The 19119-nt window shown below is 38.5% G+C and overlaps 1 protein-coding gene across 4 annotated transcripts in view; it reads left to right on the top strand.

Moving 5' to 3' along the window:
* LOC148940025 (uncharacterized) overlaps positions 1–19119 on the top strand; it is a 143292-nt gene that overhangs the window by 91348 nt on the left and 32825 nt on the right. For all 4 annotated transcript variants that reach the window (XR_016143489.1, XM_089106509.1, XM_089106510.1 and 1 more), the window contains exons 12-13: positions 165–372; positions 17706–17881. Coding sequence is in view for 3 of the 4 variants with exons in the window: in XM_089106509.1 (XP_088962635.1) it covers positions 165–372; positions 17706–17881 (384 nt within the window). In the remaining variant the exon portion in view is untranslated. The remainder of the gene's footprint in view (positions 1–164; positions 373–17705; positions 17882–19119) is intronic.

Below are 19119 nucleotides of genomic sequence, written 5' to 3'. Positions count from 1 at the left end.
TTTTTTGGATGAGGATCAGTTTTTTCAGCTAGTCGGGGTTTTAATTTTTCCCTTGCGCAGAATGTTTTCTCATTTGAAAAGATGGTAGAAGATGATGGATTTTTGACAGCGATTTTGGTTTTTGGATATTGATATGTGATTTATGTTATTTATCATGATTTTAGGAAGATCGGCTGAAGATTCCCGGAGTTTGGCGGTTGTTTCGTCTTGCATCAAGGAAGCTAGTCATGTGCTAAATGCGATTCGTCGTTACTTTCAGTGCCAAGCCGTAGAAGTTGGCTGGAGTAGTCTGAAAAAAGACTGGAATTCAATTGAAACATTGGACGATGTATACCAAGCTCACTCCCGATACATTGATGGCGTTTTTAACAGGTATAATTGTAGATTTATCATTGTTAGACATATCACGCTAAATATACGACGCTAACGAACTATTTTTATTTATATTTGTGAAAAAAAGGAGAAAATAACAAATTACAGCAGAAAGAAGCAAGTGGTAAAAGACGAGCGCCCACCATTTCCCCAAACACATCCAATCCAAATTTTGAAATAGCCATTTTGTTCAATGTAGTTAAAAGTTCTGGAAATTAAGTCTTTGACGATGAAACCCTCCCCCTCCCCACAGCCCTCAGGGCAAGGGTTGTAAGTTATGCCCTGGGGGCATTTAAGCAAGGGCGGATCCAGGATTTTTTGTCGGGGGGGGTTTACTAATTTTTGACTCAGTTTTCGACTAATTATACTGATTTTTACCTAGGTTTTACTAATTTTCTACTTATTTTCGACTCGGTCAAAAATTTCGGGGATGGGGGGGGGGGGTGGACCGGACCCGCCCCCCCCCCTCTAGATACGGCCTTGCATTTAAGGTGTAATAGTCGAAAGTGATTGGAGGGCAACTAACCCCCCTCTCACACCAAGTATTTCCCAAAACACATGCAATCAAAATTTGAGATAGCTATTTTGTTCAACGTGGTTGAAAGGTTCGTAAATTATGTCTTTGAGGATGACAACCTCCCCTCCCCCTAAGAGCACTCAGGCCAAGGGTTTTAAGTTATACCCTGGGGGCATTTAAAGTTTTTTATAGAAAGAGTGATCGTAGAAACTTCAAAAAGTGCTTATTCGATTGGAAATTGAAAGGGCTAGTGCTCTTTTTAATAGTCGAAAGTGATTGGAGGGCAACTAAGTCCCCTCTCACGCTCACCATTTCCCCAAACACATCCAATCAAAATTTTGAGATAGCCATTTTGTTTAATGTAGTTAAAAGTTCTGGAAATTAGGTCGTTGAGGATGACCCCCCCCCCCACAGCCATCAGGGCAAGGGCTGTAAGTTATGCCCTGGGGGTATATAAGGTTTTTATAGAAAGGGTTGTCGTAGAAATGTCAAAAACGGCTCCTTCGATTGGGAATGGAAAGGGATAGTGCCCTTTGTAATAGTCGAAAGTGATTGGAGGGAAACTAACCCCCCTCTCAAACCAATCATTTCCCCAAACACATCCAATCAAAATTTTGAGATAGCTATTTTGTTCAACGTAGTTGAACGGTCCAGAAATTATGTCTTTGATGATGACAAACCCACCACAGCCGCCCCCTTCCCCCCGGGAAAAGGCTGTAAGTTATGCCCTAGGGGCATATAAGGTTTTTATAGAAAGCGTTGTCGTAGATACTTCAAAAAGGGTTCATTCAATTGGGAATTGAGCAAGCTAGTGCCCTTATTAATAGTCAAAAGCGATCGGAGGGCCAATGCCATCACACCCATCATTCCAAACTGATCACCATTTTGATATAGCCATTTTGTTGAGCGTAGTTGAAGGGTCAAGAAATTATGTCTTTGAGTACGAGCCCCCCCCCCCCTCCCACAGCCCTCAGGACTAAGGTTGTAAGCTATGCCCTGGAGGCATATAAGGTTTATATAGAAAGCGTTGTCGTAAAAATTTCAAAAGGACTCATGTGATTGGAAATTGAGAGGGCTATTGCCCTTTTTAATAGTAAAAAGTATTCGGAGGAATAATTTCCCCCCCCCCCAGCCTATCATTTCCCCAAACACTTCCGATCAACATTTTGATATGGCCGTTTTGTTCAATGTAGTTGAAAGATCTGGAAATTATGCCTTTGAGGATGACAATCCTCCTCCCCCCCCCATAGCCCTCGGGACAAAGGTTGTTACTTATGCCCTTGGGGCATATAAGGTTTTTATAGAAAGTGTTGTCGTAGAAGATTCAAAAAGGGTTCATTCAATTGGAAATTGAAAGGGCTAGTTTCTTTTTTATTAGTCGAAAGTTATCACAGGGCAAATGACCCCCCCCCCCCACGCCCTTCATTTCTCTAAACACTTCCAATCAAAATTTTGAGATAGAATGTTCAAGGTATTTGAAATGTCCAGAAATAATGTCTTTGTGACAGGGCGAGGGTTGTGAATTACGCCCTGGGGACACATAAGGTTTTTTTATTTATAGAAAGCATGGTCATATAAAATTCGGAGGGGGCTCATTAGATTGGTAATCAGACGCTCTAGTGCTCTTTTTAAGAGTCGAAGAGATCGGAGGATAGCCACCCCGCCCCTCCACACACACACACGTCTTATTGTCCCGAAATGCATCTAAAAGGAATTTTGAGATAGCCATTCTATTCAAAATAGTCTAAATATCATATAACAAGGCTTTTGGGGCTGAAACAAATGCCAGAGAGAAGGGGAAAGGGTAATAAGTTTGCCTAGGGGGTATTTATGGTTCTTATGATAGAGATGATTGTTTAAATCTAGAAGAGGCTCAATTGGTTGAAAATTGATAATTCTAATTGTTTTTAAAGTGTCAAAAGGGACGGAGGGAATTTAGCCCCCCCCTCCCCTACAACTTCTCCTTTCAACAAACGCATCTGATTGAAATTATGAGATAGCGATTTTGTTCAAAATGGTCCAAAGAATATATAATAAGGTCTCTATTTATGACACAACCCCCCAGCGCCCTGGGGATAAGGTTGTAAGTTATTTTAGGAAGGCATATAAGGCTTTTATGGAATGGGCGGTCGTATAACCATCAGATGGGCTACTTTGATTTGAAATTGGCAGTTATAGTGCCCTTTTTAAGAGTCAAAGTGATTTGTGAGCAAACAGCCCCCCCCCCATCCACGTTCATCATTTGCTTTAACACCTCCAATCAAAATTTGGAGATAACAATTTTATTCATCGTAGTTGAATGGTTTGGAAATTATGTCTGTGAGGAAGACAATCCCTCACCCTACAGCTCTCAGAGAAAGGGCTGTAAGTTGTGCCCTTGGGGCATCTAAGGTTCTTATAGAAAAGGTGGTCGTATATGCTTTGGAAGGGACTCATTGGATTGGTAATCATAAGTTCTAGTGCCCTTTTAAGAATCAAAGTGATCAGAGCGCAGCCCTCCCCCCTCCCCCCACACACACGTCGGCTTTTCCTGAGATGAATCCAATAGATATTTTGAGACAGTCCTTTAATTCAAAATAGTCCAGATATCATAAAACAAGGCTTTTGAGGTCGATCCTTTAAGAGCATTTAAGGTTCTTTTGAAAGGGATAGTTGTATAAGCTTTAGAGGTGGCTCTTTGGTTGAAATTGGAAGTCCTAGTTACATTTTAAGAGTCAATATTGATGGAGGTCAAGTAGCACCCTCCCCACACCAAACTACTTCTCTTTTCACCAAATGTATCTGATTGAAATTTTATGATGGCAATTTTGTTTAAAATAATCGAAAGAACGTATAAAATGCATCCGGGGTTGGCACAACCCCAAGAGCCAAGGGGCAAGGGCTTTAAGTTGTGCCCTGGGAATATATCATGTTTTGAAGATTTTTATGAAATTGGTGGTCGTATTACATTCAGATGGGTCTCATTTTATTTTAAGTTATAGTGCCCTTTTCAAGAGTCAAAGTGATTTGAGAGCAAACAGCCCCCCCCATCCACGCTCAGCATTTGCTTTAACATCTCCAATCAAAATTCGGAAATAACATTTTTAGTCGTCGTAGTTGAAGGTTTTGGAAAATATGTCGGTGAGGACACCCCCTCACCCTACAGTTCTCAGGGAAAGGGTTGTAAGTTATGCCCTTGGGGCATATACGGTTTTTATACAAAGGGTGGTCGTATATGCTTTGGAGGGGACTCATTGGATTGGTAATCATAAGTTCTAGTGCCCTTTTAAGAATCAAAGTGATCAGAGCGCAGCCCCCCTCCCCCCACACACACGTCGGGTTTTCCTGAGATGTATCCAATAGATATTTAGAGACACTCCTTTTATTCAAAATAGTCCAAAAATCATAAAACAAGGCTTTTGAGGTTGATACCAAATCCTTTAAGACCTTTAAGAGCATTTAAGGTTCTTTTGAAAGGGATAGTTGTATAAGCTTTAGAGGTGGCTCTTTGGTTGAAATTGGAAGTCCTAGTTATATTTTAAGAGTCAATAGTGATGGAGGTCAATAAAGCCCTTGCTCCTGGGCTCTTGGGGTTGTGCCAACCACGGAAGAATTTTTATACGTTCTTTCGATTATTTTAAACAAAATTGCCATCGCAAAATTCCAATCAGATACATTTGGTGAAAAGAGAGGTAGTTTGTGGTGAAAAGAGAGGTAAAAATTCAAAGGCATTTATTGAAAAAAAATGTGCATTGTCAGTTTAATATACATATGCTAATATTTATTCCTTAAAATCTTAATTAATTTTTGATTTCTTAAAGTTATAGAAGTTAAAACGTTTAAAAGAATTTTATAAGTAAAGTAAAAATTATATTGTGGCTTTTAGAAAGCATAGGATTTTTGAACCCTACTCATATTAATTTCTGCTCGTTTTGAGTTTGACTCTGTTATTTATTTTAATTTCTGTTTGTTTTGGATATCATTTATTTATTGATACTGATTTGTGGTAATTGTATGCTTGGTAGGTTATTTGATTTTATTTTTTGTTTATTTTTGGTTTAATGATGTTCTTTACTTTTTTTTGAAAAACTTATTTTGTGGAAAAAGTTATTTTTAATTAATTTCTATTCGTTTTACATTGACATAGTCTTTTTCAGGGAAAAAGAAAATAATAGTTTGAATCTTTCAGGTTTTCCTTTAAGAATTTATAGTTTGGCGTGTTATTTATATGCTATGTTATTTATATGCTATGTACAACAGAAATATTCTCTGAAAATTTCACTTTCATACCTTCATAGGTTGTGGATTTTGAGCTAGCCAGAAGACACTGTGTGTATTCATTTAATGCTGCTTCTACGGTTGCTTTAACTGACGATACTAATGACTTTAAGTTGAAACTTTTAGGGAACGTTTAGGAGGAGTTTCAATCAAACGGAAAACCTATATGCATGCAGGTATTAAAAGGGCATATAATCGCTACAGGGCATATAAGGACAGAGGCAGCGATGCTCTATCATAACTAGTAGTATAATTAATATTTCAAAGGAGCTAATTTGATTGAAAATTAAAAGTTCTATCGCCCTCTTAAGAGTCAAAAGTGAGTGGAGTGCAATCAGCCCTCCTCTTTAGCCCATAATTTTCCAGACACTTCCAATCAAAATTTTGAGACAGTCATTTTGTTCAGCATACCTGAATGGTCTAATAACTATATATTTAGGATTATTAGGTAGGTCAACCCCTCACAGTTATGTAATTTGCCCATTATGTTTAAAAACTAAATGCTACTTTAAAATTAAATCAAAACACACTGTTTGTATGCTGGTTGCCAATAAGACATTTATTAGTTGACGCTCTACTGCTCTTTTTAAGAGTCAAAGTGATCGGAGGAAGGCTAACCCCTGCCCTCCCCCCGCACACACACACGTAGATTGTCCCAAAATGCATAATAGAAATTTTGAGATAGTTGTTTTATTCAAAGTAGTCTAAATATCATATAACAAGGCTTTTGTGGTTGAAACAAACCCCAGTGCCTAGGGGCAAGGGTTTTAAGTTATGCCCGGGGGGTATTTAAGGTTTTAATGGATGGAATGGTTGTTTAAACCTTAGAGGAGGCTCATTGGGAAATTCTAGTTCCCTTTTAAGAGTAAAAAGTGATGGAAGGCAGCTAGCTCCCCCCCCGACTACTCTTCACCAAACGAATGTGATTAAAAGTGCTAGGTAGCAATTTTGCTCAGCATAGTCCAAAGAACTAAAAGTATAACTATAGGGTTGACACAACCCCCAGTGCCGTGGGGATAGGGTTGTAAGTCATGGCCTCGGGTCATATAAGGTTTTTGTGGAATGGGTGGTCGCATAAACTTCAGATGGGGCTCATTTCATTTGAAATTGAAATTTACAGCACCCTTTTTAAGAGTAAAAAGTGATTTTAGAGCAACCAGCCCCCCCCCCCCCTCGCTCATCATTCCCCTAAAGACATCCAATCAAAATTTGGAGATAGTATTTTTGTTCATTGTAGTTGAACAGTCCAAAAATTATGTCTTTGAGGAAGACACCCCCACCCCCACAGCTCTCACGGTAAGGGTTGTAAGTTATGACCCGGGGGTGTATAATGTTTTTTATAGAAAGGGTGGTTGTATATACTTCGGAGGGGACTCATTGGATTGGTAATCTGAATTTTGACTGCCCTTTTTAAGAGTTGGAAGTGATCAGAAGGCTGTTACCCCCCCCCCCCCCCTTCAACGTGTCGTGTTTTCCTGAAAGACATCGAATAAAAAAATTTGAGACGGTCATTTTATTCAAAATATTCCAAAGATCGTATAACAAGGTTTTTGGGGCTGATACAAACCACCAGAGTCTGGAGACGAGGGTTGTAAGTTATGCCACGGGGTATTTAAGGCTTTTACGGAAGGGATTGTTGTTTAACTTTAGAAGAGCCTAATTTGGTTGAAAATTGGAAGTTCTAGTTCCTTTTTAAGCGTCAAAAGTGATGAAGTGCATTTAGACCCTCCCTCTCCCTGACAACCCCTCTTTTCACCAAACGTATCTGATTGAAATTATGAGATAACGATTTTGAACCCTACTCATGTTATTTTCTGCTCGTTTTGAGTTTGATTCGGTTATTTATTGTAATTTCTGTTTGTTTTGCGTTTCATTTATTTATTGATGCTGATTTGTGGTAGTTGTATGCTTGGTAGGTTATTTGATTCTATTTTTGTTCAGTTTTGGTTTAATGGAGTTCTTTACTTTTTTTTAAAAACTTATTTTGTGGTAAAAAGGATTTTTTCAATCAGAAATATACTGCGGAGTTTTTTTTTAAAGAGATATTGGAAGATTGCCATGTAGCTGATGAAAGACAAAATAAGCACAAGAAAGAATGTAAATAGATTGTAGGTTCAGGAGAGGTTTCGGCGAATAACGGTGGGTGTCCATGACCAGACGCTGTGCATTGTTTTGCTTGACAGAAAGTGACCGCAATGTAAAAGGAAAATTAGTCATCCATCGACCATATAATTGGTTAATAAGAAACATATCACTGGACAAGGCAGAAAAAAAGCTTCAAAATAGATTCAGCAAAGGTGTGTCCGAGTTTTCGAATGATACCCACACTTCATGAGATCTTAACCCTAATTACGGCTATTTAGTGTCTAAACGAAAGGTTCTCATTAAGCAGGATACCAAAAACCCGAACAGCCCCATCTTCTGCGTCTACACAAGGAGCCTTGTGACACCCGAATCTGTGTAAGCTAAGGGACATTTACACCCATTTGAGAAAAAATAAGACTTGGCAACATTCAAGGCCAAGTAATTCGGGTCAAGCTATGAAATTACTCTCTCGAATACTGTCACCAGGTTATATCTGATATCACATTCCGTCTTCTCAAGGGTCCCAAGAGTGCTGTCATCAGCAAAAGTTATGAGGAAATCTTCATTAGAAGTTGCATCGGAACACAAGGGAACATCCGGATAACACAGCTTGCAGCATACGAGAGGCCTGGTGTTCTTGACCACCGAAATCAGATCATTAACATACATCAAAAATAAAACGGGGCCAAGAACAGATCCCTTAGGGACGCCATATTCTACTTAAGAGAGGCTTCGAAAAAGCGGATCAATTGAAATAAGTCTACCAGAAAGATATGATCTAAACAAGAGAAAGCGTTTGATCTCATGCCAATATGTGATAGTTTCCAAAGGAGAATCTGATGGGTTAAAGAACCAAAAGCTTTACGAACATTCAAAAATAAAGCTGCCGGGATATGACCAGAATCTATTCCTGAAAGAATGAAAATCAAGAGAGTTGCATAAGCATGCTCTATAGGGTAATTCGCTCGGAATATGAACTGGAAACCATGCGAAATCCTTGGGCATCCAGAAAACTAAGAAGCCTGTATAGCATAGCCTTATCAATATTTTTGCTGAAAACTGATAGAGAAATTTGCCTATAATTAGCAGGATCACTCCGGGATCCCCCTTTATTCAGCACTGTAACCTTAGCTTGCTTGAGAGATTCAGCGAAAATTTCTTTCTTGAATGACAAGTTGGCCAGCTTAGTCAATGTTGACAGAATATTAGGCAGAATGGTACGGATAACCCTTGTAGGAATCCTGTCTGGCCGTGAAGATGATATCCTTTAAGAGCATTCACGATACGAGCTACCTCAAACTCAGAAATAGGGTTCAAGGCAACTGAGCTTAAACATGGAAATCCCAGATAGTTTGTGAAATCGCAAGGAAAAGCTGCAGAGCTCATAGGGGAAGCAGTCGTCTTTCCTATATTAGCAACATAAGACGTAAGCTCTAGCTGAATATTTTCTTCTCCTCGGACAGTTTTACCATCGATTATCAGTGTTGTTGGATTTGACGGTGGAGGGAAAGTAGGTATAAGAATAGAATTAGTAATATGCCATGTCTTCCTAACATCCTTTCCACACTCAGAAGATTTACTATGATAATACTGGGACTTGGCCTTCCGACACAGAGAATTAAATATACTCCTATAAGCCTTGAACCGCTGATAATGAGATGCAGATGACGAAGCCTTGTAAAGCTTCCACAAATAATTTTTCATTTCCAGCTTTTATGGAGACCTGGAGTCATCCACGGATACATCGGTACTATCCTTTTCGAAGTATGAGGAGCTGGATTCTGATGACAAACTTCTAGGATACCTTCTTTCAATAAATTATAAAATAAATCAAAAGAGCGCTTAAAATCCGATTCATAAACCAGACTATCCCATGGCTGATCAGTCAGACGAAAATTTAAGTAGGCTGAGCTAACTATGGCCAAAACGGGAGATTAGATGGCATTGCTTTACGCTTCGCTTGATCAGCACAATCGCGAAATAGCGGGGAAATGGTCAGAAATATCACTAGCCAGTACCGACGACATCTAGTGACAAAAAAAATTATAAATAAATAACGCATGCGTCTCAGTAGCTCGTGTTGGATTACAAACTGAAGGTAGAGTTCCCGCAGAAAGCATCATCGAAAAAAACAAACCTGTAGCCAAAAGCAAAATTTTGATGCAGTAGGTTAAGGCTGAAATCTCCCATAAAGATTAGTTCGCAGGGACGCTTTGGACTAAGTCCAAAGCCTCTTCAAGAATTTTCATAAACGAAGGAATAGATCCACTAGAGGACCTGTAAATATAACCGACAGCCAAATCTTTACAACCTGACATAATTTCAAATTGTATATAAGATTGTATAAGGACATTGTATATAAGATGATCAGTAATATAAAGGGCAAGGCGACCTCTCGCCATCTGTTTCAAGTTCATCCTTTCCATCCTTAATCGTGGAGTATCTAAAAGCATACCCTTCTTTGAATCCAGGAAAGTCTCACATAATCCAATAACACGCGGAGTTCCACCATTGATGATCCGTATCAGTTCATCAAAAGACGAGCAAAGTCCGTGAATTTTGAGGTGAAGCACAGAGAAAATATCATATCGTTTAGAAGAGGCAGAACCATTTAATCGCGAAAGATACTTTCAATAACCAAATTAGTATTATTATTGTCCTGATATTTACTTCCAAATGAATTATTAATTATACTTTCAACATCTAAAGGATCATTTTGCAACTCAACAAAACGTTCCCCCAAAGTTGACATCACCCTGGTAGTCGAAATAAGTGATCATTTTTCTTACGGTGTTTTTCTTACGTATCCGCTTTGCGACCAAACTCACCAGACCAAAGAATGTCGACATCACAGCAGAGCTATGGTATCTATGCAGAAGTACTGCTGAAATCACTTTGTGCACATATGAAACTGAAAAAAACAAACAAAAACGGAACAATTGAATGTGGAATAAGGAACAATGGAAAGACAAAAAAAAATAGAAAAAGTAATATAGAAATGATAAGGATGAGTAAGAAGAAGTAAGGAAAAATATAAGGAAGTGGGATCTTCGATGAAATCATCTACGAGAACCACACACACACACGCGCAGGAGCACAATCATATTATAATAAATATGGCAATGAATGTGTAAATATACCAAAAGGATACGGAAAACAAAGGAATGAAACACACGAAATAACATGATGAAATTAAAAACAAAATCAGTTTTCATTCACACGTGAAGGAATGACAGTGGTAGACGCACTAACAGACGTCTTGAACGGATCTAAACAGGTATCCTCTGCATGCGTCCAGTTCTTGGCTTTTGAATTTTTCTTAGCTTCAAGCCAAATGATAATCCCTTTTGTCACAACTCCGGTTTCAGCCACTTTCAGTAACGGAGTAGCAGAAGTACGTAGGCTATATCCGTACGCTAAAAGTTCTCTACTGCGTCGTGCGGTACCGAGGTAAACCGTCTACCAGACCGTCTGCCGTGATGCTCTCGAGGTAAATAACAACTGATACTTTTACGAGAGCCTTTGATATATCCATAGCTCTGCATTATATTGTCCTTATCAGTAATGCTTTTTAGTGTGAGTAATTAAAAAAACTTTTTCCACAAAATAAGTTTTTCAAAGAAAAGTAAAGAACTCCATTAAACAAAAAATTAGCAAAAATCATGTTTTTACTTTATAACTTTAATAAATCAAATAATTTTAAAATTTTGATTAATAAATATCAGTATATGTATATTAAACTGACAATGCACATTCATTTTTATTTTTGTCAGTAAAGTGCAAATTATGTTCTGGCCTTGGGAAGGCAAAGGGGTTTTGCGCCGACTTATGTTAATTTCTGCTCGTTTTGAGTTTGAATCGGTTAATTATTGTAATTTCTGTTCGTCTTGGGTTTCATTTATTTATCGATGCTGATTTGTGGTACTTTCACGCTTGGTAGATTATTTGATTTTATTTTTGCTCATTTTTTGTTTAATGGAGTTCTTTACTTTTCTTTGAAAAACTTATTTTGTGGAAAAAGTTTGTTTAATTACTTTCTGTTCGTTTTATATTGACATAGTCTTTTCAAGGAAAAAGAAAATAATACTTTAAATCTTTTCGTTTTTTAAGACTTTATAGTTTGCCGTGCTATTTGTATGCTGGAGAAAAATTTTCATCAATGTTTAACAACATACACCCTTTTAAAATGTGGACACAAATAGTACTGTTTAATTTAGTTTCATACCTCCTCTAGTTGACCTGAAATGGAAAACATGATACCATTCGCCAAATAATCTGTTTAATTTATTTTATTGCTAGTACACACTTACGCTATTTTTATTTGTTTAATTTTTAAGAGTATAATTGGAAGGAATGGGGTGGGTGGATGGTAGTGAGAGGGGGGATTAGTTGCCCTCAAATAACTTTCGACTATTAAAATGGGCATTAGCCTTTTCTATTTTAAATCGAATGAGCCTTTTTCGAAGTTTCTACGACAACTCCTTCGATATAAGGTCCCCAGGTCTAAACAACAACAAAAACAAAAAATATTAAATTAAACCTACATTGATCTGTACTATAAAAATTTCAAGCCTTCCATTCCCTTTTAAGCATTAAAAAAGACAGTAGGACTTTTGATTTTCAATCGAATGAGCCGTTTTGAAAACTACAACGCTTTCTATAAACACCTTTTATGCCCCAAGGGCATAAATAACTCAAGGTCTGTTAGGGTGGTTGTCATCTTCTAAGACGGAATTTCCAGAACTTTCAACTATGTTATACAAAATGGCTATTTCAAAATTTTGATTGGTTGTGTTTGGGAAAATAGTTGGCATGATAGGGGCGTTAGTCGTACTCCAATCACTTTCAACTATTAAAATGGCCCTGGCCCTTTCAGTTTCCAATCAAAGCAGTCCGTTTGAAGTTTCTACGACAAAACTTTCATTAAAAATCTTATATGCCCGCAGGGCATAACTTACAACCCTTGCCCTGAGTGCTGGGGGGGGGTGTCATTCTCAAAGATCTAATTTCCAGAACTTTCAACTACGTTAAACAACATAGCTATCTGAAAATTTTGATTGGATGTGTTTGGAGGAATGGTGGGCGTCAGAGGGGGGTTTGTTACCCTCCAATAACTTTCGAATATTAAAGACGGCACTACTCTTTCAATGTCGAATTTCAGGATTCTCTTGGGAAGTTTTATAGTAACTTAATCTATAACATCTTAGCATCCCCCGGAGCAGAGTATAAAATCGTTGCCTTTGGATTTCTGGGGGGTTTGTCACTCTTGAATAGGTATTATCAAGAGCTTACAGAAATTTTGGACAAAATGGCTCTCTAAAATGTGGCTAAATAAGTTGATAAAACAGGTGTGCGTGAGAGGGGGGTTAATTACTCTCCACTCACTTTCAACTATTAAAAAGGACAATTTCAATTTCCAATCAAATGAGCCCTTTTTAAAATTTCTATAACGACTTTATGTATGAACTTTATATCTCCCCAGGCCATAACTTATAACCCTTGCACTGAGGGCTCTGAGGGGGCTATCATCCTAAAAGACCTACTTTCATGAATTTTCAACTACGTTGAACGAAATAGATATCTCAAAACTTTGATTGGATGTATTTGGGAAAATGGTGGTCGTGAGAGGGGCGTTAGTCACTCTCCAATCATTTTCAACTATTAAAAAAGCCACTAACCCTTTCAATTTTCGATTGAATGAACCCTTTTGAAGTTTCTAGGCTTTCAATAAAAACCTTATACGCCCCCATGGTATAACTTAAAACCCTTGCCCTGAGGGCGGTGGGGGGGGGGGGGAGGGGCTGTCATCCTTAAAGACCTAATTTCCAAAACTTTCAACTACGTTGAATAAAATGGCTTCTAAAATATTGATTGGATGTGTTTGGAGGAAAGATGGGCGTGAGAAGGGGTTTAGTTGCCTTCAAATCACTTTCGACATAAAAAGGGCACTAGCCCTTTGAATTTCCAATCGAACGAGCTCTTTTTCAAGTTTCTACGACAAAGATTTCACTAAAAACCTTATATGCCCCTGGGCATAACTTAAAACCCTTTCCCTGAAGACTGTGGGGAGAGTGTCCTGCTCAAAGGTATAATTTCCTGAACTTTGAACTGCTTGGAACAAAATGGCTATCTCAAAATCTTTATTGGATGTGCTAGGGGAAATGGTGGGCTTGGAAGGGGTGTTAGTTGCTTTCCAATCACTTTCGACTATTAAGAAGGGCACTAGCCATTTCAATTTCCAATCGAATGAGCCGTTTTTGAAGTTTCTACGATAACGCGTTATATAAAAATCTTATAAGCCCCCTGGGCATAATTTACAACCCTTGCCCTGAAGGCTGTGGGAGGTTGTCATCCTCAAAGACCTAATTTCTAAAACTTAAAACTACGTTGAATCAAATGGCTATCTCAAAGTTTTGATTAGATGTGTTTCGGGAAAAGGTGGGCGTGAGAGGCGGGTTAGCTGCCCTCGAATCACTTTCGACTATTAATAAGGTCACTAGCTCATTTAATTTCCGATAGAATCAGCCTTTTTTAAGGTTTCTGGGACAATGCCTTCAATAAAAAACCTTACATGCCCCCAGGGCATAACTTAAAACCCCTGCGCTAAGGACTGTCGGGGACTGTCCTCACAAACATAATTTTTGTCTGGAAATCAACTACGCAGAACAAAATAGCTATCTCAAAATTTTGATTGGATGTGTTCTGGGAAATAGTGGGCGTAGAAAGGGTGTTAGTCGCATTCCAATTACTTTTGACTATTAAAAATCGCAAAAGCAACTCCAATTTCCTATTGAACGAGCCCTTTTCGAAGTTTCTATGACAACTTTTTCGATACGTAGTATCCTGCTCTAAAGGAAAAAATAATCAATAATACATTGTGCCAACATCGTTCTTTTCTGCCCCCAGGGCATAACCTAAAACCCTTGCCCTGAGGGGTGTGGGGGAGTGTCCTCCTCTTCACTTAGTCCTCGTTTCTTGTCTCGTTCTCGAGTGTCCCCGTTCTTTATTTAGGCAGCGCGATCGCGCTGTCTATGATTTATACAACAACTGTCTATATAGACCTTATATGCCCCCAGCGCATAACTTACAACCCGTGCACTGAGGGCTCTGAGGGGGTTATCATCCTAAAAAACCTAATTTGCAGAACGTACAACTACGTAGAACAAAATGGATATCTCAAAATTTTGATTGGATGTGTTTTGGAAAATGGTGGGCGTGAGAGGGACGTTAGTTGCTATTCAATCATTTTCAACTATTAAAAAAGGCAATAGCCCTTTCAATTTCCAATAGAATGAGCCCTTTTGAAGTTTATATGACAATGCTTTCAGTAAAAAATCTATATGCCTCAGGGCATAACTAACAACCTTTGCCCCGAGGGCTCTGAGAGGGTTATCAATCATTAAAGATCTAAGTTCCAGACCGTTCAACTATGTTGAACAAAATAGATGTCTCAAAATTTTAATTCGATGTGTCTGGGAAAATGGTGGGCGTGAGAGGGGCGTTAGTCACTATCCAATCACTTTCAACTATTAAAAAAGGCACTAGCCCTTTCAATTTCCAATTGAATGAGTACTTTTTAAGTTTCTACGACAACGCTTTCAATAAAAACTTTATATGCCCTCAGGGCATAACTTACAACCCTTGCCCTGAGGGCTGTCATCCTTAAAGACCTAATTTCCAAAACTTTCAACTACGTTGAATAAAATGGTTATCTAAAAATTTTGATAGGATGTGTTTGGGGAAAAGGTGGGAGTGAGACGGGGTGGGGTAGTTGCCCTCAAATCACTTTCGATTATTAAAAAGGGTACTAGCCCTTTGAATTTAAAATCGAATGAGCCCTTTTCCAAGTTTCTACGACAAAGATTTCAATAAAAACCTTATATGCCCCCGGGGCATAACTTATAATACTTGCACTGAGGGTTGGGGGAATGATGTGTTAGGGGGAATGATGGGTGGGGGGGGGGCTACTTGCCCTCTAATCACTTTCGATTGTTCAAAAGGGCACTAGCCGTTTGATTTTTCAATCGAATGAGCTTTTTTTGAAGTTTCTACGACAACGCCTTATTTAAAAAACCTTATATGCCCTCAGGGTATAACTTACAACCTTTGTTCTGAGGGCTCTGGAAGAGTGCCCTCCTCAAAACATATTTTCTATCTGGAAATCAACTACGCTGAACAAAATGGCTATCAAAATTTTGATTGGATGTGTTTGGGGGAATGATGGGCGTGGGGAGGGGGGTAGTTACCCTCCAATCACTTTCAACTATTAAATAGGGTACTAGCCCTTCAAATTTCCAATTGAATGAGCCTGTTTTGAAGTTTCTACGACAACGGCTTCTATAAAAACCTTATATGCCCCCTGGAAATAACTTAAAACCCTGGCCCTGAGGAGTGTGTGGGAGTTTCCTCCACAAAATATATTTTCTATCTGTAAATCAACTCCGCTGAACAAAGTGGCTATCTCAAAATTTTTATTGGATGAGTTGGGGGGACTGATGGGCGGGGGGGGGGGGTGCTAGTTGCCCTCCAATCCCTGTCGACTATTAAAAAGTGTAGTAACCCTTTGAAATTTCAATCGAATGAGCTTTTTTTGAAGTTTCTACGACAACGCCTTCTATAAAAAACCTTATATGCCCCCAGGGCATAACTTAAAACCCTTGTTCTGAGGGCTCTGGAAGAGTGCCCTCCTCAAAACATATTTTCTATCTGGAAATCAACTACGCTGAACAAAATGGCTATCTCAAAATTTTGATTGGATGTGTTTGGGGAAATGATTGGCGTGGGGGGGGGGTTATTTGCCCTCCAATCACTTTCGACTATTAGAAAGGGCACTAGCGCTTCAAATTTCCAATTGAATGAGCCTGTTTTGAAGTTTTTACGACAACACCTTCTATAAAAATCTTATATGCCCTCAGGGCATAACTTAAAACCCTTGCCATGAGGGCTGGGGGGGAGTGTTCTCCTCAAAAACATATTTTCTATCTGGAAATCAACTACGCTGAACAAAATGGCTATCTCAAAATTTTTATTGGATGTGTTTGGGGAAATGCTGGGGTGGGGGGGGGCTAGTTGCCCTTCAATCACTTCCGACTATTAAAAAGGGCACTAGAACTCTAAATTTCCAATTTAACGAGCCTTTTTTGAAGTTTCTAAAGCAGCCCTTTCCATATGGTGTCCAGCTCTAAAGGAAAAAATAATAAATAGTACATTGTGCCAACATCGTTCTTATATGCCCTCAGGGCATATAAGAACTTAAAACTCTTGCGCTGAGGGTTGTGGGGGAGTCTCCTCCTCAAAAACGTAGTTTCTATCTGGAAATCAACTGCGCTGAACAAAATGGCTATCTCAAAATTTTGATTGGATGTGTTTGGGGGAATGATGGGCGTGGGGGGGGGGGTGGGCTAGTTGCCCTTTAATCACTTTCGACTATTAAAAAGGGCACTAGCCACTCCAATTTCCAATCGAATGAGCCCTTTTCGAAGTTTCTGCGACAACTTCGATACGAAGTGCCCGGGTATGGAGGGAAAAAAAAACACTTTGTGCCCACATCGTTCTTTACTTAGGCAGCGCTAGCGCTCTGCCTATGACTATAGTTGTCTTAATAAATAGTTGTGTGACAGAAGACCTAGTTGAAACCCCTGACTGTTTATTACTGTTCAAGCGACAGCAGTTCATAAATAGAATAGTGTCAGTGTTTGCTAACCTTGTTTCAGTCAAAGGCTCGCGAACAGCAGTTTCTGCACTTTGCGTGGATAAGGCTGGAGTCCCGTGAAATACAGCGATGTGACTTCTAGATGCAAGCTCCGAATGCAGGACTGACTTTTTTATATTATTTAACTATTTCAAAACGCAATTTTCTTCCCGAAGTTGTGAATTTTCCTGGCGGAGAGCATCAATTCCTTGTTCCAGACTAGCCCCCTTCTGCGCTAACTCTTGATGCTTGTGATCGGAATAATCCTTTGTAATAGATGTCATCTTCCAATTGCTTGTTACTAACAATAAATTCATGTAAATGTCATATCTCCTCTAAAAAAAACTATTTAGTTGAGGGGCAACTTAGAAAAGGTTTTTCGATGGAAAGTTAGTGAAGTCTCTTGGTAATTATTAAGGTTATCATCACATTTAAGGTTATCAGACCCTACTGCACAATTTTTCAAGGGACTCTCACTGCATTTGCAACTGATGCAGATAACACTACGTAAAGTAACAACAGCCAAAAATGTTGTCCCTTCTTTCTTTATTTTAAACCCTCTTTTATTGTTAATTTCCCTTATCATGTTATGGTGCCCTCCGTGTATTTTCTTGGCATGAGTATCTCTCATGACCTTTGATTTTCTATAAACTGCACGAAGTAAGTTAATTTTTTATAAATCACTAATTAATGGCTAAATTACTTATTGATGAGAATTGAAGACTAAGGAACAAATAGACATTTGCTTGAAATATTGAAAGAAAACATTATATACATTTTCAGGTGTCTCTTAATGGACTCGGCCTCATCGATTAAGAAGATTGTTGATCAAGTGGCTAGGGCTTGTATGGACGTTCTCAATGACGGCGTTGCGTTTGTAGAAGAAGGAACGAAAAATGAAGCGAGGTTTATGAGCTCCTTTAGGAAATTTCGTGATGCCACTAAACTCCTTTGCATAGGTTAGTTTTAGATTTTGACTCTTTATTCATTATATATTGACTCTTTATTTTATAGCACGATTAGTAGTCTCATCAATTGCTTCAGATTATGCCTCTGGTTATGGCTCTGAGATATTTCTGGTTCTTAGGTTAGATCACACAAATAACAAGAATTCTGCAGATGCGTATTGCCTCAGAAGATTGCCAACGACCCACAACCTTATACCTATTCTCAGAAAAGATGATAAAAACCCCCAAAAAATCTTACTAACAAAAAAGACAAACACACCTGGTTTGTTAAATAAACAAAAAAATTGGAGAGAAAAAGGAAGGTGTATTGAGGTTGGCCACAAACAAGAAAAGTAAGAATTTAAGACTTTATAAAACATCGAGCACTGATTATCCCCACGAAGAAAAGAATAGATTCCTTCAAATTTGGAAATCATATGTAGGTAATGCAAAATTGATATAATCTTCATTAACGGCATAGAACTTATTCCTCAGCTTACGCGAACGTTGAACTTGTGAAAAGTTGATCTCTAGCAACACTGATAGGACAGAACCTACTGTTTTATCTCCTATCCTAAACATTTATTTCACGTGGGAACAAAATTTTGAAAAGTAAACCATAATTATTATGCATACAATTATGCATAAAAACAACACTGTAGCGTTCTCTTACACCTGCAGCTTGTGTTATCTTAATTTAAGATAAATATCTTTTCAATAAACTTTAGAAGATGAATTTAGATAGTAAAATGAACTATTTTGCATGGTCTTGATTGGGTTAACGTTGGGCAAGATTACGGTTGAGCTGTAAATGAACAAAATACAGGGATGAATTGGATTAAATTAAAGTAATCTAGTAATCTTAGGCAGAAACACATTTGCTGGATAGCTAAGCGGCACTAGGCTCATTAAGACCAATCTTGGACTGCTGGCTACTGCTCTTGGTTTAAATAGAGGTCAAACACAACTGTTGGATATGGAATGCCTATTAGTAGACTTTCCTACTTCCAAATAAAAATAAGTATAGGCTTTCATTATAGAGTGGCAGCTGTATTCTAAACCTTCCGGAAAATTTTGAAATTGGGAATTGGGATATTTAATACCATCTGAAATTGGGATAGTTAATACCATCCCGGAGTATATTGCAAGCAGTCTCTGCCTACCTCTATAGGCAGTTGGGTCGGAGCAAGGATTACGTAACGTGAGTTTTAACCGAGTGGAAATTATACCTGGAGGTGCAACCTCCTTAA

Source organism: Artemia sp. Qi Xiang Cuo, chromosome 20, assembly GCF_049724085.1.
Source record: "Artemia sp. Qi Xiang Cuo chromosome 20, ASM4972408v1, whole genome shotgun sequence".
In the NCBI taxonomy this organism is placed as follows: domain Eukaryota; kingdom Metazoa; phylum Arthropoda; class Branchiopoda; order Anostraca; family Artemiidae; genus Artemia; species Artemia sp. Qi Xiang Cuo.
Note: the sequence above shows the minus strand (reverse complement) of the source record. Positions and strands in the feature narration are given on the sequence as shown.